The 18,090-nt window shown below is 37.1% G+C and overlaps 2 protein-coding genes across 3 annotated transcripts in view; both read left to right on the forward strand.

Moving 5' to 3' along the window:
- Positions 1-10,789: 10,789 nt before the first annotated feature.
- The window catches only part of LOC106956173 (probable polypeptide N-acetylgalactosaminyltransferase 8), a 20,885-nt gene continuing 13,584 nt past the window's right edge, over positions 10,790-18,090 (forward strand). Inside the window, exons 1-3 of one of the 2 annotated variants that reach the window (XM_015046830.1) lie at positions 10,790-10,824; positions 15,771-16,053; positions 17,034-17,274. In XM_015046830.1, coding sequence (XP_014902316.1) covers positions 15,861-16,053; positions 17,034-17,274 — 434 coding nt within the window. In that variant the 5' untranslated portion in view covers positions 10,790-10,824; positions 15,771-15,860. Of the gene's footprint in view, positions 10,825-15,502; positions 16,054-17,033; positions 17,275-18,090 lie in introns of those variants that run through there. The other variant, XM_015046829.1, reaches the window with a different exon arrangement.
- rad51ap1 (RAD51 associated protein 1) lies at positions 11,921-14,921 on the forward strand. Its single transcript, XM_015046831.1, has 9 exons — positions 11,921-12,192; positions 12,284-12,330; positions 12,657-12,792; positions 12,988-13,085; positions 13,169-13,258; positions 13,322-13,447; positions 13,527-13,712; positions 14,383-14,502; positions 14,581-14,921. Exons 1-9 carry the CDS (start codon positions 12,176-12,178, stop codon positions 14,706-14,708), a joined length of 948 nt encoding a protein of 315 aa, XP_014902317.1. The 5' UTR covers positions 11,921-12,175; the 3' UTR covers positions 14,709-14,921.

Below are 18,090 nucleotides of genomic sequence, written 5' to 3' on the forward strand. Positions count from 1 at the left end.
GATTTCTTTCAAAATAAAAGCCACTAGTGGCAAAAAAAGTGAAGTTCATGCTATGTTAGGACAGGAGACATTATCTATAATGAAGGTTTATTGTGGATCATACCAGGTTATTGGTTGGTTATTGGCTGGTTATTTAATGATTGGTATTAAAGGAGCGGCAGCTTGTAAAACACTGATGTTCCCCCATGAAAGAGGCTCTGGGTTCAGATTAGTGCTGAGCCAGCTGATGAATAATTCAGCAGCCAAAAACTGCAGATGGTGTTCCCCCTCCTGCTTCATAAATTTGTGACCCAAGAAAACCCAGCCCGCCTTGCTGGAGCGTAAACCCAGCAGACACTTAAAGACGGTAACCTGTGTGTGATTTTATGAAGTATTCATGAAAGAAATCTGTTTCTGTCGTTATACATTTGTCAAGAGCGGCACTGCAGGAGGAAGACAAAGAGCCGGCTGTCACAGGGGAGGCTTCCCAGTAAAAATACTTCATCAAGGGTACAGCTTGTGCACCTTGCAGAGTAAGATGTGGCTGCTGCTAAATCGGGCCGGGTGTGACTAAGGGGGAAAGAAAAGCCAGGCAGAGGTGACTTTACACCCCGGCAAATGACGCAGCAGTTTTTATGCTCTACTCAGTGATGTACTTTAAACAAAAAAAAGACTGCAATCTTTTAAATATCGTAACGCAGCAACCAAACTTTTGTTAAAAGATACATTTATGTGTTGTAGATTTAGTACTGTGGCTAGCCTATTGCAATAAGCAGTTAATCATTTAAAGCTGCAGTTTGTAACTTTTACAAAAATACGTTTTTTTTTTCATATTTGTTAAAATTGTTACAGTGTCATGACAGGATGGTATAGAGGCGGGTCTTAACGCTGCAAATCAACATCGTGTACACTGCTCGATGTGCTAATGGTAATTTATTATACTTACAGGCATAATTGTAGGAATTTTGAACATTTTATGTATTTAATTTTAAATAAATGCACTTTTATGTCCATTCAGAGACACTGGAAAAACACAAAAAAATGAATTGGTAGAAAAAATAAAATAAGATACAAAAATAACATCATTAAATTTAATCTCTTGCTTCTGATTTTATATGTAATTTTCAGACACTTTTTTATTGTCTGAAGTTAAATAAGACCAAACTTCTCTTGTTTTATGTCTGTTAGAATCACAAAAATTATTTCTGTTTGCCAGAAGCATAACAAAAAATTTTGAAGGACACCCAAAACATTCGACCCAAGTCATAAACCTGAAACGCAACTAACTATACCAAACACTAAGAACATTTATATAAAAAAGTAAAAAACATATTTTTATTTTTCAGGCTGTTAGAAAAGATAAGATAACTACATTATATTTGTTCTCTCACTTTGCAAACATCTGGTTTGACCACATGTCTCTCTGGATGCAAAAGGAACATTTGAATAATGCGTGTTAAAGATTGACTGATCTTTTTTAAGCTCAGTAATTACATGGTTTTCCCCAGAGAGCTGAAAGAAGCCAGTGGTCTGTTAAACAAGCTCTGATCAAACAGTTTTGTAAGCTTAACACCAGAGCCATGTTACCCTGAAGAGTGCAAGCAAAGCACAATTCAAGAAAGTGTGAACATGGATTCCTCAGAGCAGTCTTTAGATAGCCACCTGGTTGAATTTGTTTAAAAAATTTAACAAAAGAAAGATACATAGTGTGCTCTTCTCCATATTGAAAAGTTATCTTGAGTTTCATTTTTAACTTTTGTTCATTATTCTGTCGTCTTAGATTTAAAGCAGTTGAACAGGTTAGGATAGGTCTATCTAGCGATATAAAACATATTCTTTAAATTTTTTGCACAAAATCATTCATAGTTAACGAGAATTTTAGGTCAGTTCTAATTATTCTGAAGTGTTTCAGGGCGTCTTGTCACTTTAAATCCTAATAAGCGGCTGCTGGCCACACACCCCCAACTCCAGCCAGTTTTTACATGAAAATGGCTGCAAACAGATGAGCAATTACACAACCGTACATCTTTGAAAAGCACAAGTAGAGCCTCCTGCACAACCAACAACAATGCAGGAAGTGGTTTCTGAATTGACACTTGTGTTTTCCAGTAGCCATTGTACAACACATACAGCGGTAAAACCAGCTGACAAAATGTGCTGTAGCTCGTCTTGGGTTGCTAGGTAACAGGCTGGGCTTCATTGGGGTTGCTAGGTAACGCTGCGTTCCCTGCTGATTCGTGACATTACATTCGGAAGGTTTTAGGAACGGCTCATTTTCCAGACTCCAAAAAAATGTTTATTTATTGGCAAAAAATGCAATAAATTGTGTTCTATGGTCTTTAGATTGCTTTAAATCTAAATGGCTGTTTGTTTGTTTTTAAGAACTTGGTATGTTTTTAGAAACAGATTAAATTAAGCCTGTGATAATAAGCAATTATTCAATTAGTAGCATGATAAATGAACTCCGTAATTTTCCTTCTGATGATTTAATTGTTTTTTCTGATGGTCAGTTTTGTTTAGAGAGATTTCATAATTCATTTTATTTATGGTTTTGGTTATAAGTGGTTTTTATTCCTGCTTTACTTATTATTTTAGTGTTTTTATTTTAAATGTCCTCCAGTTAAGTGTTCCGAACGAAATTACAGTTTATTAGTTTTTGACAGGATGAACTTGCATTTTTATTCCATTATCAATATAAATTGGTCTCAAAACAATAACATTGTCATTTATCTCAGTAACTACTGGGACAATTTATTGTTCAGCATATTTTTTACTTTCATGCTGGCCCAATGGAAGTATAAAAACATTCAAAATGTGAATTTAAACCTTTAAAACATCCATCTGAGGATCTCCAGGGAATGTTTAATGCTGCGACCCAAACCACAACAAGCTACTCAATCAAGATAAAAAGCTTGGCATTTGTAACTGACACCACAAAGGAAAAGCAATGCTTATGCTGAAAACCCAGACAGATTGGTTTATGGCTGTAGGAAGAGGTGGAGATCAGAGGAGGTGTCAGCTGCTGAGTCGACTGCCGATTCCTCCGGCTCCTCTTCCCCCTCTCCCAGGAACCCAACACCAATCCGGGCCACCAGGGCCGAGTGGGGGAATGCCAGGAATCCTCTCAGCACATTTGCTTAGCGCTTTGCTCATTCTCACCCCTGTGAGATGAAAATCGGGCCGACGAGTCCACCTTTCTCGAGCAGTATGGCGGCCGAGAGGCGGCAATGAGCGGAAGATCAAGGCGAATTGGCTGACGGGAGGAGGAGAGCGTCAGGCATGGCAGCCTGCTGAGAGTGAGTCATCTTGGACTCGGCCGCTCTCTTTCTGCCAGCACAACAAAGATCAGATCGTTTATTTTTGTCGTAGCCCCCCGCTGGATGAAATCTAAACCCATAAGTAGTTGATCAAAGGTTCTGGTGTGGTGCCTGTCCTGGAGAGCAACTCATAACAAATGACATTTGGGAAAGATCCAGAAGAATCCAAAGCGATATCTATTGGACCGTGGCCAGTTTTCTTTTATAATCACAGTGATTAACAGTCCAAAACACTTGGAAGCTACAGTAGGTTTTAATTAAACCCTTTAAGGAGCAAACAGATGCACTTTTCTCTGCTTTGACATCCAGCCAGGTGTCAGCCTAAATAAAGAACTTGTTTCAGTTTTATTGGTTGGCCTCATGGAACCCAGTTCAACCCGGATGTCCCTCCATGCTGATCTAACATGTTCCCACCTTGAAGGCAGAACAAAAGAAGAAGTTTAATCAAAAGCATGGCAAAGACGGCTGCAGCCGCCAAAGCTGGATAAAATATGGAAGTAACAGGGTATTACAAATGAGCTTGGAGAGAATAAATAGTTTCTTGTTTGAGGAAAGAGAGTAGCAACGTAAAATACTCAGTAGTGACACCTGGTGGACAGGTGTCCAACGACAATAGCAAGAAAAAGACGTGAGCGACTGCAGTTTGTAAAATGTCACAAAAATCATAATATTGTTGAAAATGCAATTTATTTAAAAACTGAAACTCATATATTATCCAGATTAATCACAAACAGAGTGTTTATGCTAATTTGGAAGAGTATACCTCACATCTAGATAATTACACAGTTTTAATGCAGAGCAGTTAGATGTTGGCACATTATTTCCATTCAGTTCTTGGTCTGGATTGTTTCAGACTTTGAATTGCCTTGTTGCTGAAAATGTGCTATATAAATTACCTTGCCTTACCTTACTGCAGGAATTGCTGCATCAGCGAATCAACCTGTGCCACTGCTGAGGTGTTGGGGAAACCTACATTGTTTCAATGTTATATCTGCATTGTTGTTTATTGAACAAATTATTAATACGTTTTCAGGTTGTGATGAGTTTATTTATATATTGCGGTTGTCTAATTCAAATTTTTCCATGATTTGAGACAAAATAGAAAAAGCAGAAGAAATTGGTGAAAGGGTAAATACTTTTCACAGCACTGCGAAGAGGTTTCACTTTTTGAATTGAATTACTGAATTAAATAAATTTTTTGTTCACATTTTAATTTTGTTTTGATCAACTGTTTATTTTATTGCCCTCCAGGGAAATACAGGTCTGGAAAAAAATAATAGACCACTTAAACTGATCAGTTTCTCTGATTTTACTTCTTTTTATAGGTATATTTTTGAGTAAAATGAACATTGTTCTTTTATCCTATGAACTACTGACAACATGTCTCTGAAATTACAAGCAAAAGTTTAGTATTTGCAGAAAACGAGGAATGGTCACAATAACGAAAAAGATGCAGAGCTTTCAGACCTCAAACAATGCAAAGAAAACAAGTTTCTGTTCATTTAGAAACAACAATACTAATGTTTTAACTCAAAATTTGATGGAAAAACCAGGAGTTTTTCTACGGAGTTCAGTAAAGTCGGCTCTCCATGGTTTTTTCTAGAGCTGCATCTAAAACTTTTCATCTGAACAAAACATCTTCCCATAAACTAAGGAACATAGAAAAGTTTTGAGTTTTTGTAAATCCGAATGAACTGCTGCCACATAATGATACCGCCCTCTGGCGTCAGACAGGGGTCATGACACCCTGACTACTGGATAATAACTCACTGCATTGCAGCATTTGAAAGTTGGCAAAAGCTTGAAGTTAGATCAATAACTCTTCATTGACTAAAGTAACCTTTCCCAAAAGTATTAAAAGCTGAATTATTCTGAACTTTTAACTCTGAATATAACAGATAATGATGAATAAATACTGCCTTCACAAAATGCAGCATTTCACACTAAAAAATGTAGAAGAAAGCTTTGCAGTAATCTGCACTGCAGGTAATAATTAGCATTAAGCAGAATCGTCCTCCGCTGTGTGTTGGATTGTTATCTAATGGCTAATCAATATTCAACATATAGCGACAAGATTCCAGGTTTCTGCAGCAGGATGAGTCACTAACATTAAACACATACCAAATATTTTTGGCCTAGTTTCCAGTTCAAATCTCTCTGTACACTTCAGACAAAGCAAAACTAACTTAGATGTAACTTTTCAGCAATATATAGAAGTTTTTTTAAGCAAATAATTCCTTAAAGCTGCAGTATGTGATTTTTTTATTTTTACAAAATGTTTTTTTTTTTACATATTTGTTATAATTATCACCATTACAGTATAATAGAGACAGATAAAATATGAAAAGGTCAACCTCCTCCACCTCACTGCAAAAACAACAAATCAGCGCCAGGAGGAGGGGCCGACGCTGTCAATCAGTCTCATGAAAAGGCGGAGAAACGTCACAGGAAAACTGTTAATCTGCAGTAATAGCAGCCATGCTAACTAGCCTTAGCATTCACAACAGGCTGTGCTGATGGGAAGAAGTTGTATCAAGGAAGGCGTGCACACTGGCTTGATTGACAGCACTAAGATCCGCCTCTTGGCTCTGATTGGTTGTTTCTAGTTGGCGTTGGAATTTTTTCCCATGTTTTCTGCCTCTATATAGTGACAGTTTCAGCAAATATGTAAAAAATTATTTCTTATAAAAGTTGCATGCCGTAGCTTTTAATATTGATGAAAAAGTTCTAGTTCATTTGGCTTATTTCACATTTTCCCATGTTGTAAGCAAAATACTCTGCGAGGGAAACTAATACTTTTTCATCAATATTAAGGAATTATTTACTTTTCACAAAGCCTCTATATCTTGCTGAAAAGTTACAGGTAAGTTAGTTTTATCTTATTTCAGGTGAAATAAGATAATTACAGTAAGGCCTGTCACAATAAACAATAAATCAATTAATCGAACGATAAATTAAACCTATCGACCTCATTTTAATTATCGGCTTTATCGTCTCTTCCTGCCTTTTTTTCTTTCTGTTGATGACAGTGAATCAAGAAAGGTTCAGCTCCGGTGTTCCACTGACGCTCCCTTCCTCATTTCCTTAGTGTAATGTCCAGCGCACACTACACGAGTTGTCGGCCCATTTTCAAAACCTGAGAGACACATTAGCCGACAGAAATCCTAGGTATAACGGTTCAATCGGGTTCGTTGTGTCTTGTGGTGTCCAGCCACATGGACACAAAATAATGGCTACAAGTCCAGTTAACTAATTTTAAGACCAGGCATTAATCAATGCTTTACTAGAATCTATCTGTGATGCATGTGGCTAGAGTCAGCGTAAAGTCCTGACTGAATGAAAATCATTATAACCTATTTATGTCACGTTAACGAAGAACAGCTGAAAACTTACCGGGTTTATCAACTGCGGCAGCAATTTGGCTCCAACTCCTCTCCTTGTCATTTCTATATTCTTTGCACGAAATGTGAAATAAATATTAATGTTGTTTCCACATATCTCCGATGTCTGCTGGACGTTGGGTTGCGCTGTGTCAGTTGTTTGGGATTCCCCTCCGTAATTTCCCCTCAGAAAGCACGGAGGAAAGTCCGCGCTTTCTGATTGGCTACCTGTCACATTCAACAGGCTGTGTTAAGCTCCCAGTCGGGGAAAACCCCCGATTTAGATCGGAGCGGCCACGACGATCCACCGTAACACACCACACACTGCAGGATGATCGGTTACAAAATCAGCAGCGACAATCTTAGATCAGCCAACGATCTAAGATTGTGATAAGGAGAAAATAGGGGCAAAAAAATCGTGTAGTCTACTGCATTAGGTAGTCGGATGTGCCCATCTTCTCTATTTAAATCTACTGATTACTGAAGGCCAATATAGTACACACTTCATAATCTGCACTCTTTTGGTTGAATGCAATATTTATTTCCACTTTGGCTTTATGTTGTTTAGTTTTATTCAAGTACGTTTTTTGTTAATGGAGACTGAGAATCAATTTTATTTTTGTTTTTGGTTGTTTTGTTAATTTAGTTTATCAGTTCAAGTGTTATGTGTTCTTTTGAAAATGAAGTGTATCTATCTATGGCAGGAAATTGCATGCATTATTAGTCATTTCCATTAAATCAGCGTCAAAAGGTCTTGAAACAATATTATCGTTTATCGCAATAATTTTTTTAGACAATTAATCGCTTAGCAAAATTTGTTATCGTGACAGGTCTAAGTAAGACCAAAAGTACTTCAGAGGACTCTGTCAGAGATTTTTGCAGCCGGACACTTTGTTGCTGTTGTTGATCTTTCAACAAACGAGTCACCGGTGACATCACAGCATCCCAGGCATGATGGGTGATCAGGTTCTGCTGAGCTTCAGCCGCTGACCTGCCTGTTGAAAGGTTGTCCTAACGAGGCTGCAGTGTAGAGCATCAAACAATGCTATTTAAATGGAGTCACAGTGCAGAGTTGGCAGCGATGAATTACTGCAGTCGCTTTGATGCTCTTTATAGCTTCACCGTGTTGTCAACACGTAGGATCATCCAGAACGGTGACGTCTGGGAGCGTGTATCACTCTGATCGGGTTTTAGGGAAGACGCTGAGAGCATCAGCAGATGACTTTAAACTACTTGTGTTATGTAGCATTGAGCTAAGTGATCAAAGCATGGCTAAAGCTTTAGAAATGGATCAGAAGGTCAAGGATTAATGCTAAAGCAGGGTGTCCAAAGCACGGCCCGGGGGCCATTTGTGGCCCTCTGAATGCTGGAATTAATTAAATCTCATCTGCAATAATCCAAGAAGAACAACAAAAATGTAGTAAGCAAAAACAGTAAGCAGTTTAGGGGAAAAAAGGAGTTACCCACATCCATTTATGTTAGGCTAAAACATATTCTAACCCTCAAAAATTAGGTAACTATATTACTGTCATATTAACTGAGTTTATTTCAATAAAATCATGCATATTTAGTTTTGAAAACTAAATATGTACAATTTAGTTTATCATGCTTATGATAAACTTATCATATGCAACATGTTACTTTCTTAACCCTAATAATACAATAAATCATGTTAGTGGTGTGAACCTTTTCATAAATCACAGTTTTATTTTTTGTGCCCTTTTCACAAATTAATTAATTTGCAAACTTTAAGAAAATATATTTTTCATCATTTCCTTTGCTCCCGTTCAGTTTTATAACTTACTATGTTTGTTTTTTTTACAAATACTGGAAAATCTTTAAACCACCCAGAATTTATTTTGTCTCGATCAGCAGCTCTACTGTCTTTCTGATTTTCCGTTTTAAATTTAGTTAGGTCAGAGTGTTTTAACAAACAAAAAAACCTTTGTACTAGTCCAATACTTGTTTATATACAAGTTAGCAATGTACCTAATATTTCCCGTAATCCTGCATGATTAAAAGCCCTAATTTTATTAAAATAAATGCGCAAAATTACGGTTTCTTCCTTGAAATTACATTTGTGGCCGCTCAGTTTGCAGCTGGAAAAATAACCTTGGTGAAGTTTCAGTGACAGCGAGTTTGGACTCCGGAAGCCGCTGATTGACACATCTGTCTGCCCACTCTGGTTCACTGGCTGCGGTTGGCCTGGAGGCATCTGGCTTTAGGCCATCTCTAGATTACAAAAACAACAACGCCGCACCGGATATCCGAAGCGCTACGAGCTCATTAAGGCATCCTTAGGTTGAGGCTGGTAAATAACTCCCAGCCCCAACCCGGAGAGTTTTCTCTGCAAGGCAGTAACTAAAAATATACCCAGCTTGAGATTTAATAACATACTTTATGAATCGGAGCAGCTAAAAAAGATCATCTACGTTTGCTCTTTAGCTAAAAGAAAATGTGCATTTTATGAATAAAAGACACAAAAATGTGAATATGTTTTGCAGCATCTACGCTACAGAATACATTTTATTCCCTCCAGGAATGTAAATAACACTGAAACCTCCTCCTGCGGAACAACCAAACATGGACACCAGCTGTGCTCCTAGAGAGCCTCACTCCAACTACCACTCTGAGGCGATAAACACAACATAATGATGGCATTCACATCAGTGGGGGAGAAGGAAAACAGGATCCTGACCACTTCCAACTAACACACTCAAATTAAGACCACTGATGACCTCAGAGGCCAAGTAGGCTAGGAAACCAAGCTGCTTCTCTTTAGGAGATAAAACAATTACTGGAGGGGAAATATGAAAATGAAACCTTTGTTCTGTCGTTTAATACAACTAAAATTAACTCTCTTTTGTCTCAGTGGAGTTGATGAAACCTAGTTTCTCATAAAAGCAGGGCTGGAGTTAGACAGATAAAGATTCCAAGGCTAGAGCCAGTTTTGGTCCCCCATCCAAATAGCTAATTAAAGTACATTAATAGACAATCAGCCAAATGTAATGTAGGAAAATGGTTTGCTATTTAGAGACAAATGTCACGTAAAACTCAGATCTTATAAAGTTTAGCAGTTGTAATTGAAGCTGGTATATTTAAATAAACTATTAAGGTCTAATATTGAGGCATCCTCATTGCAGCTGTTGGGATATTGTCATAAACATAATGTAAACATCTATACATGCGATCAGAAGTGTTGTACAGCAGTGTTTGCATAACTTGGAGAGATATTTCAGTCCCAGCTGTAGGCAGCGCTGGAGGAGTTTAGGAATGTGTGACCACAAGACCTTTTGGCCCAGCCTGCTTGTCTTCCTTCCCTGTCTGGGTCCAAAGACATTGATCCAGACGTCCCCGAGCGTCTGCTTCAGGTCCATTGTGTGACAAACCACAGCCGACAGCCACCCACTCACAAAGGGGAAAATGACAACCTTCGGTAGAGCAGCTGCTCTCTTGGAATGGCTGTAAAAGTGGACAGATTTCATTTTTACCCCACTTCAAAGCGAGAAGGGATTGTTTCCGGCCCAAGTGTGGGCGAGTGGGCAGCTGAGGACGTGTCAAGTTCATGTCAATCAGCCGGTAGAGTCAATGGGCGCATCGGACCCACAGCGCCATCTGCTGGAGACACTGCGTCAAGACGCTGCGACGATCCGCACCCTGACCCCTGTCCAGAGTTCATGTGTGTGACGCCGAGTTAGGAACGTTGGAGATAGAAAAAAAAAGATAAAATTCTGCCGAAACACTCAACAATTTTGAGATTAATCTAAGAAATTTTCTAGTAAAGCTCCAGAAGTTGCAAGAAAAAAAAAAAAAAAAAAAAAAAAAAAATTTTTGGGTTTAAAATGAATTTTTTAAAATGAAAATTTTTGATTTTTTTTTTCTGAGCTTGTAAAGTCGAAAATTTCCAAATTTTCTCCACCGTTTTCAAATGTCCAAGATTTTTCTTGAAGATTTCTGAGATTAATATTAAAATATATGTGTTTCCCCCCCCATTGTTATATGAAATTAGCATTACTTGAACTGTTTTTGTTCCCACAGTTCTTTAACAAGAATGCTAGCTAAGAGAGCTTGTCTGGCCTCTTTTTCTCTGTCTTGTTTGTCCAGGATGGAGCCCACCTGTCCAACCCCCAGGGACCCTGCATCCACAGGTAGAGACGGACTCTTCAGTATTATTAAAATTGATGTCTAATATGTCCAAATTTGGTAGAAAATGGACAGGCTTATAATAAAATATACTTAATTTTGTTAGATAACTGTATTTAAACTGTTTAAAGACATGTGACTACATTTTAAGTAATTTATGTTATTTTTAAACTTTGGTTCCCCACACACTTCCACGTGTGAGCTTGTGCAAACTTATGTTTGGCAGCATGGTACTGGAAGTGTGGGATGAGTCATTACTAGGCTTTATTTCTAGGCCAGTGTCTCAACACATCCTCATTTAATTTATTTTAAGTAGTATGAAACAGCAAGAAGACACTGTTGTATATTGTTTTCATTGAGATCTAAAATTATGATTTTAGTGTTAAGTTAATTTGAATAGATGTATTTATTTCATGATTTTAGCTGTGGGAAAAAAAATAGTGGGTAGATTTATCAAGACATTTAGATGGTAAGAAAGCGTTAGTCACAAAATGTTTATAACATTGTGCAGTCTTCCATGTTAGAAAAGCTGGCAGTCCATCTGTATTAAACAACACATTTTGAATAAAAAATTGGATAAGAGAACATTAACAATTGCTTGAAAACAATATATTGTCTTCTGATTAAAGCCATTTTACTCATCAGAAGTCATATTATAACAAGAAGTATCCTGAAGTAAATTAAAAATATGTCCTAGCCTGATACAATGAATATTTTTTTAATACCAAAATACAATTAAAATTTGTTACTTATTTATAGTTTTACGTAGGGTCATCTAAGAAAATACAAAAATTCAGCTCTATGACGGTCTGTGTTGGTCCAGTATTCAGCGGTTATGCAAAGCTGTAGGCACAAATTTACCTTTCCAATATGGCGGCATCGCTGACGTTCAAAAAGATTGTTGATGCCAGCACGTACGTCAAACGCAGCAAAGAAGCATATTCGTCACTTAATTACTATTACTAATAAAAATATAGTTTTATTTCTTTATTAATATTATTTTGTGTATTTATGCAGTTTTGTTTATTTAGAAGAAAAACAAACCGAAAAAAGTAAAATGGTTGAAGGTAGAAACGAATCAGCTCGGGTATTTCGTCATTTTGATCAACAAAACGTCACTTCCGGTGTTATCCGGCGGGCTGGATGAAAGCAGGAAGGACGCGCTACGACTTTACTTAACTAAAGCTGAAATTGTTTTTAATTAGAAAGTAAGAGTAAAGTTTTAAGTAGCCTTAGGCTAGCTTCTTCGGACACATTTAGCATTAGCGTATTGTCACAGCAGTTGTTCGTGTTTATAAACCAGCCGTTAATGTTCCAAGAATAAAAACTAAATTTTGCTTCACATTTACTCTGGACATGGACCGACCATCCAGGTGAGAATACGCTTCTATCACTGTAAATTTATCTTTTATATGCTAATCATTTTAACCGCTGTTGATGATTACGCGTTTGGTGTTAACACAGGAAGACGAAGGTTGTGAACTACTGTGAAAACAAAGATTTTGATGATGGTGAGTTAAGTAATGAGCTTTCTGTGCTGGTTTGCTTGCTTTAGTAAATATTTTTTCGACAATATCCCATCAAACATTTGTCTTATTTAAATAACTGTTTATTAGTGTATTAGTTTGTCTCTGAAAATCTTAAAAATATGCAACCATATAAGGTTTTCAATGGGACCTGAGGAAGAAAATATGATTTTTTTTTTTACTAGTGCTTTACATCGGTGGTAGAAAATGTGTTAGTATATGTTGTTTCTGGATAAACAAAAAAACAACTCTTTATTATAAGCTTCCTTTTCTTAAAGATGTCTGTGTTTCCTGCTCTTATTCTGGGACAGATGAGGATTTCGCCTGTTCGAAAGCACCGCCCAGCAAAAAGGCCAGAGAGGAAACGAAACACGAACAGAAGAAACCTCCAGTCAGGTCGTCCAGCCAAGAGTCAAACCCAACAGCAGCTCAGAGCGACAAGAGCAGGTGGGCTATACAGATCAGGGCAAGAACATCAGTTTTACAGTCTGCTTCTGTGTGTTATCTTCAGATTTATTGGAGCCAGCTAATCCATCGCTACAAAACCTCACAAAAATTTCAACAATAACTTGTTTGCTCCTGTTGTAAGCTGTGATGTGTTTAGTTACATGTTGTGAACATGAATTCATTACTTGTTTCCAGAAAACCGCTGGATGAAAAGTTGTATGAAAGAGATCTTGAAGCAGCCATCACGCTTTCGTTACTCAATAACTCAGACGGATTAAACGATTCTCCCACCAGTAAGGATTAGCTGTTGCATGTAACATGTAGATTTTATGTTTTATAAACTTCTAATTCTGTCTTGTTCCTGTAATTTTCCCAGCGGATGTTAAAGTTCAAAGCCCCATCGATGAAAACACAGATCCAGCTTCTTTGCTTCTGTCCAACTGCAGCGTGAATGGAGCAGTTTTAGGTAAATCTCTCTTTTTTATTCTCTCGCTCCGTCTCTTTTTTTTTAAAACAACATGTCCTTCAGGCCTTGATGAAATCACATCAGAGAAAGCATCACCAGCTGCCAGACAAAAGAAGACCTCGTCTAAAGCAGCTGAGGTGCAGAGAAAGAATGATGAAGATGAAGACTACAAACCTAAACTGACTCCAGGTTATCTGGCGCTCCACCTGTATTCGTATCAACCTGCTTTTGTTGTCGACTCGGCGCGATAACCGCCGTGCCTTTTCAGATTCAGAGAGCGATGAAGACTTCAGTGAGCCCGAGAAGAGCGAGGATGAGGAGTTTACAGTGAAGAAGTCCAGCAAGGCTAAAAGGAAGGAGAAAGTGACCAAGAAAGACAAACCCAAGCCAAGTCCCGCTCCCAGAAAAGAAAAGAAACAATCAAAGTCTTCACTTTCTAAACCACAGGCTGCAGGTAAGTTGGCTTCAGTTCAGCAAGATTCCTGTTAATTTCAGTATTTTCCAGACCTGGAAGGGCCAGGAGAATTAAATTAGAATTTCCTTTTGCTGTTCGTCGTGTTTTCCAGGTTACATATGGAAATTCTGTCCACTATAAAAAATATCTACATCAATTCATGTTAAACTTTTCTATTTTGTACTACAAATTTAAATTGCCTGAATTTAATAGTGATATGTGGTATTATTATAATTGTTAAGTTTTTGATTAAAAAACAGTTTATTACTTTTCTTTTTTTTTGGTAGCTGTATGGCTGTGACTGCTTGTTATTCAGCACCATAAATACAAATATTGTTCTTGAAAAACATTCCTATTTGAAGAACACTCAACAAAAAAAGGGGATTTATATCATCAAACTGCACACAGTGACTGCATTTAATCATATTTTCATATTATTTATATTTATTGATGCCCACAAGCAGTGGAGAAAATTACAAAAAATAACATTAATGTGAGTTTTTTTTTGTTACATCACTAATTGAAATTTATCGAGACGATAATAGAAATTCTTATGAAAAATTCTTCACAATAAATCATGAACAGAATAAATTCCAACCATGTTTGTGAGTGTAAAGAAAAATGTGCATACGTCTTTGCTTTAGAGTTACTCCATGTCTTTATGTTCCAGTAGTTTCCAAAAGTCCCCCAGCAGCCAAACTGGTTCCCAGTAAGCCAGCTTCATTCAGTGTGAAGCCTGTGAGCTCTGTGAGTCCAGCAGGGGGCAGAATACCGAAGTGGAACCCGCCAGGTACAACCCCACCGCATTTTCTGCTGCCTTTTTTTGTTTCCAGACAGTAAACGTAATAAAGATGCGTTTGCTCTCCAGCTCAGGTCGGTAAAAGTCCGATCTCATCCCAGACGCCGGCTGTGAAGTCTCCCAGCGCCGGGCTGAGACTGGGACTGTCCCGCATGGTCCGGGTCAAACCGCTCCACCCGAGCGTCGCCACTCACTGACAGATAATCTGTCAATGTTTTTAATCCTGTTTGACTTCAGTCTCAGTTGTGATGCTTTTCAGTTTGAATTAGTTCAGAATGAATCTTTTCTTTGTTTAGATTTCCTTATATCCTCTTTTTTTCATCTGTTGTGTTGAAAATATTTTACTCATCTTTATAGTGCCTGTATATTCTGTACATAAACAAAAAAAATAAAGTTTAAAAGCATTTATCTTTTCACGCTGGATTGTTTTTGTAGATGCATATCATAAATACTTCAAAAACATTTTTATATGTTTCAAGTGACGAAGATGATTCAAATTCAAAAATACCCAAAGGAAAATTAAATGTAACTTATATTAATTCAAAATTCCTCAAAGAGTTATTAGATAAATGTGTTTTAAGAGCTTTTATTTTAAATTTTCTTATTTTTTATTATGAAATGTAGATATGCTAGTTTGGTAAACAATAAGTAGTTTGTGTAAATATGGAGTAAAGAATTTATATATGCTGTTGATGTCAGCATCTGATGGTAAAATTATTGTCTATTGTAGAGAAAACTAACTTTATTTTACTCATCACCCATTTATTTACTCAGAAATTTCTTCTTATTTTAATCTTTGTTCTGATTTTTCCTTTATATTCAATCTACATGAACATCTTTTCAGTCATGAAGAAGGTTGAATGTTTATACAAATCTTCACCTTGATTCTGATTGTTTGATTTTAAAACATTTGTCATTTTGATATTTCATAGCAGGACGCCTCAAGGAAAACATGGCATGGATCAGGAAAAAAAAATTTATTCAATTGAACAAAATTATGCTTTGAAGCCAAATGAAGCTTTAAGTGAATTAAATAACACCTGTTTTTAGTGAGTTTGTTTAATATATTCACTAAAACAACAGAAGTAAAATGATATTTGAGTTTTCCTTTCACTCCTGCTCCGCGTTTCCCCACAGATTTTGCTGGTGGAGTTGATGGTGAACACCCTGCAGGTGTGAAGGAAGGAAAACACAAACTGTGTAAAGAGTGAGACTGAAACAAGATAATCTGCCCAGCAGATTAAAATCTATATTTTCAGATTCGCTGATGTGGGTGAAGATTATCCAGCTTGAAGAAAACTTTCTGCCTCTTGTTTTAAGAGCAGAAACGTCTCGGCGTCTGCAGCAGGATGAGATCCGCCTGGGTCAGAGCTTCGCTGATGCTCTTCGTTGTGGCTTCAGCTCTGGTTTACCTGAGCTCCATAAAAACAGAGTTTCAATCCCACTCAGAGAGGCTGCAGAGAGCCCAGCATGACGACTCCATCCGGGAACAGGGGATGATCCGCAGGATGGACAGGATGGAAGAGGACATCAACAGGCTGTGTGAGTACACCTCTCAGATTTGAGTTGATTTTAGAAAATAAATGTCTTTCTTGTGGGTTTATTTGAACGTCTATGCTGATTCTTAAACAAACCAAGACTTGTCAGCACTCTCACCTCTTCAGATTGTTTCTCTTTTCTTACTATTCCATGATCTGTATGTTATTCTGCACTTAACTGGTTCTGCATACTTTAGCAGCAGTTCTGCTGCGATATTGTTTGGTAATTTCACCATTTTCACTGAAAAACACAAAATTTTACCAAGTATTTTTGGTCTAGTTTCTAGTGCAAATATCTTAGTACACTTAAAATAAAACAAAACCAACTTATATGTAACTTTTCAGCAGGATATAGGTAACTGTTTTGATAAAATAATTATTTAACATTGATTTTTAAGTTAGATAATCTGCCAGTGGAACTTGCACTTTTTAAAATCAATGTTAAGGATTTATTTACTTAAAACAAGCTCCTATATCTCGCTGAAAAGTTATTTGAAAATTAGCTTCTATCTTACTTCAAGTATACTAAACTATTTGCACAATTTTTAAGATTTTTGAACATTTATGCAAATTTTGACTCCATTTTATATCTTCAGAATTTCACAAAATTCAGCAAAATCTTTGTGCTCGTTCACAGCAAACTACAACGTACTTTTAGGAAGAAACTCAGTTCAACTTATGAACAGGTTTCAAGCCATTAAGCTATTTTAAAATGATTTAGCTTTTTGATATCTGCTTTTTTAAAGTTTTGTCTGTGTTTAGTGTTATAATGTAATCTAATGTTGAAATTCTTAAAATGCCACAGTGTGGATTTTAGTTAATATCTAACTAAACTCCTGCATGACTTAAAGTCAACATCACTTGTTAGATATGTATTTATTATCATAATATCAACTGTTTTGAATGTTGATTTTATGTGCTGCTGTTTGCAGTTCAGGGAGGGGCAAGTAAAACAAACTAAAGACTCGGCGCTTTTGTCCACAGTGGACCTGATGAAAAAGTCTGAAAAGAAGGAGCAGGAGGAAGAGAAAGGGGTCAAAGTGAAGGAGAAGAAGCTGGTGAAGAAGTTGTACCCGAACTCCAGTCTGTTCAGAAAGTGGGGCGACGATCTGTCGGAGGAGGAGCAGAAGGAGGCCGAGGATTTGTTCCAGCGATACGGATACAACGCCTTCCTGAGTGACCGGCTGCCGCTCAACCGGGACATTCCTGACACCAGGCCGCCGAGGTGAGCTGCTCTTCCTCCTCCTGCAGAATCTGGTGAAAGCTGGCACACCTTTTCCACACACACAGGTGTCATCACAGGGAGTTTCCCATCTCTGAAAAGTCAATTTGCCATAAGCAACCAAGATTCTTATTTGCTTTTGGAACAGGTTTAGACTTTATTGACATCATTCCTGCTTGTTGTTTTGAAACTGCACAACAGGGATCTATGTCTTAGCCTGTATTCTCTTAAAAAAGTTTTTGGGGGTATTTTCCTGGTGGAATAAAGGTCAATAATAATAATAATAATAATATTGAGCTAACACAGGTAATAGTTGCACTAAGAACAATTTTAAATGCTGCATAAATTCAAGAATACATTAGTTTTAAAAAATTGGAGTGGCTTGTCAAACTTTTAGCATTACACAAGTGTTAGAGCTGACTAAGCTTGGCTTTTTTTCTGTTATATCAGGAGTATCTTTTTCTTTCTTTTTACATTTAATTCCAAAACTAACTAAACCAAAAGGTGATGTCATTGTTTTGCATGTTATTGATAGTTTTTGATTGATAGATTCTTAGTTATTAAGTTACTGTACTTTAAGGAAACACCTCAAACATTCTGCTTTATTTGACATCATGGAGAAAAAAAAATTCAACTGATATATAGAAACAGTCTTTTGAACACCGGTTCAAACCGTATTGTTAGACAGTTTTCTCAATCAATCAAATTTTATTTGTATAGCACATTTCAACATCAAGGCATTTCAAAATGCTTTACATAATTAAAATGCAAACAGCATGTGACATAGAATAAACAGTGAGAAAAAGAGATTTTGAAAAA

Source organism: Poecilia latipinna, unplaced genomic scaffold (genome assembly GCF_001443285.1).
Source record: "Poecilia latipinna isolate Pla-1442-1.1 unplaced genomic scaffold, P_latipinna-1.0 Scaffold794, whole genome shotgun sequence".
Classification (NCBI taxonomy): Eukaryota; Metazoa; Chordata; class Actinopteri; order Cyprinodontiformes; family Poeciliidae; genus Poecilia; species Poecilia latipinna.

Coding starts and splice junctions, on each gene's coding strand:
- rad51ap1 (XM_015046831.1), top strand. Junction 12,331..12,656: donor AAACAAAGATTTTGATGATG/GTGAGTTAAGTA, acceptor ATTCTGGGACAG/ATGAGGATTTCGCCTGTTCG. Junction 12,793..12,987: donor GCTCAGAGCGACAAGAGCAG/GTGGGCTATACA, acceptor ACTTGTTTCCAG/AAAACCGCTGGATGAAAAGT.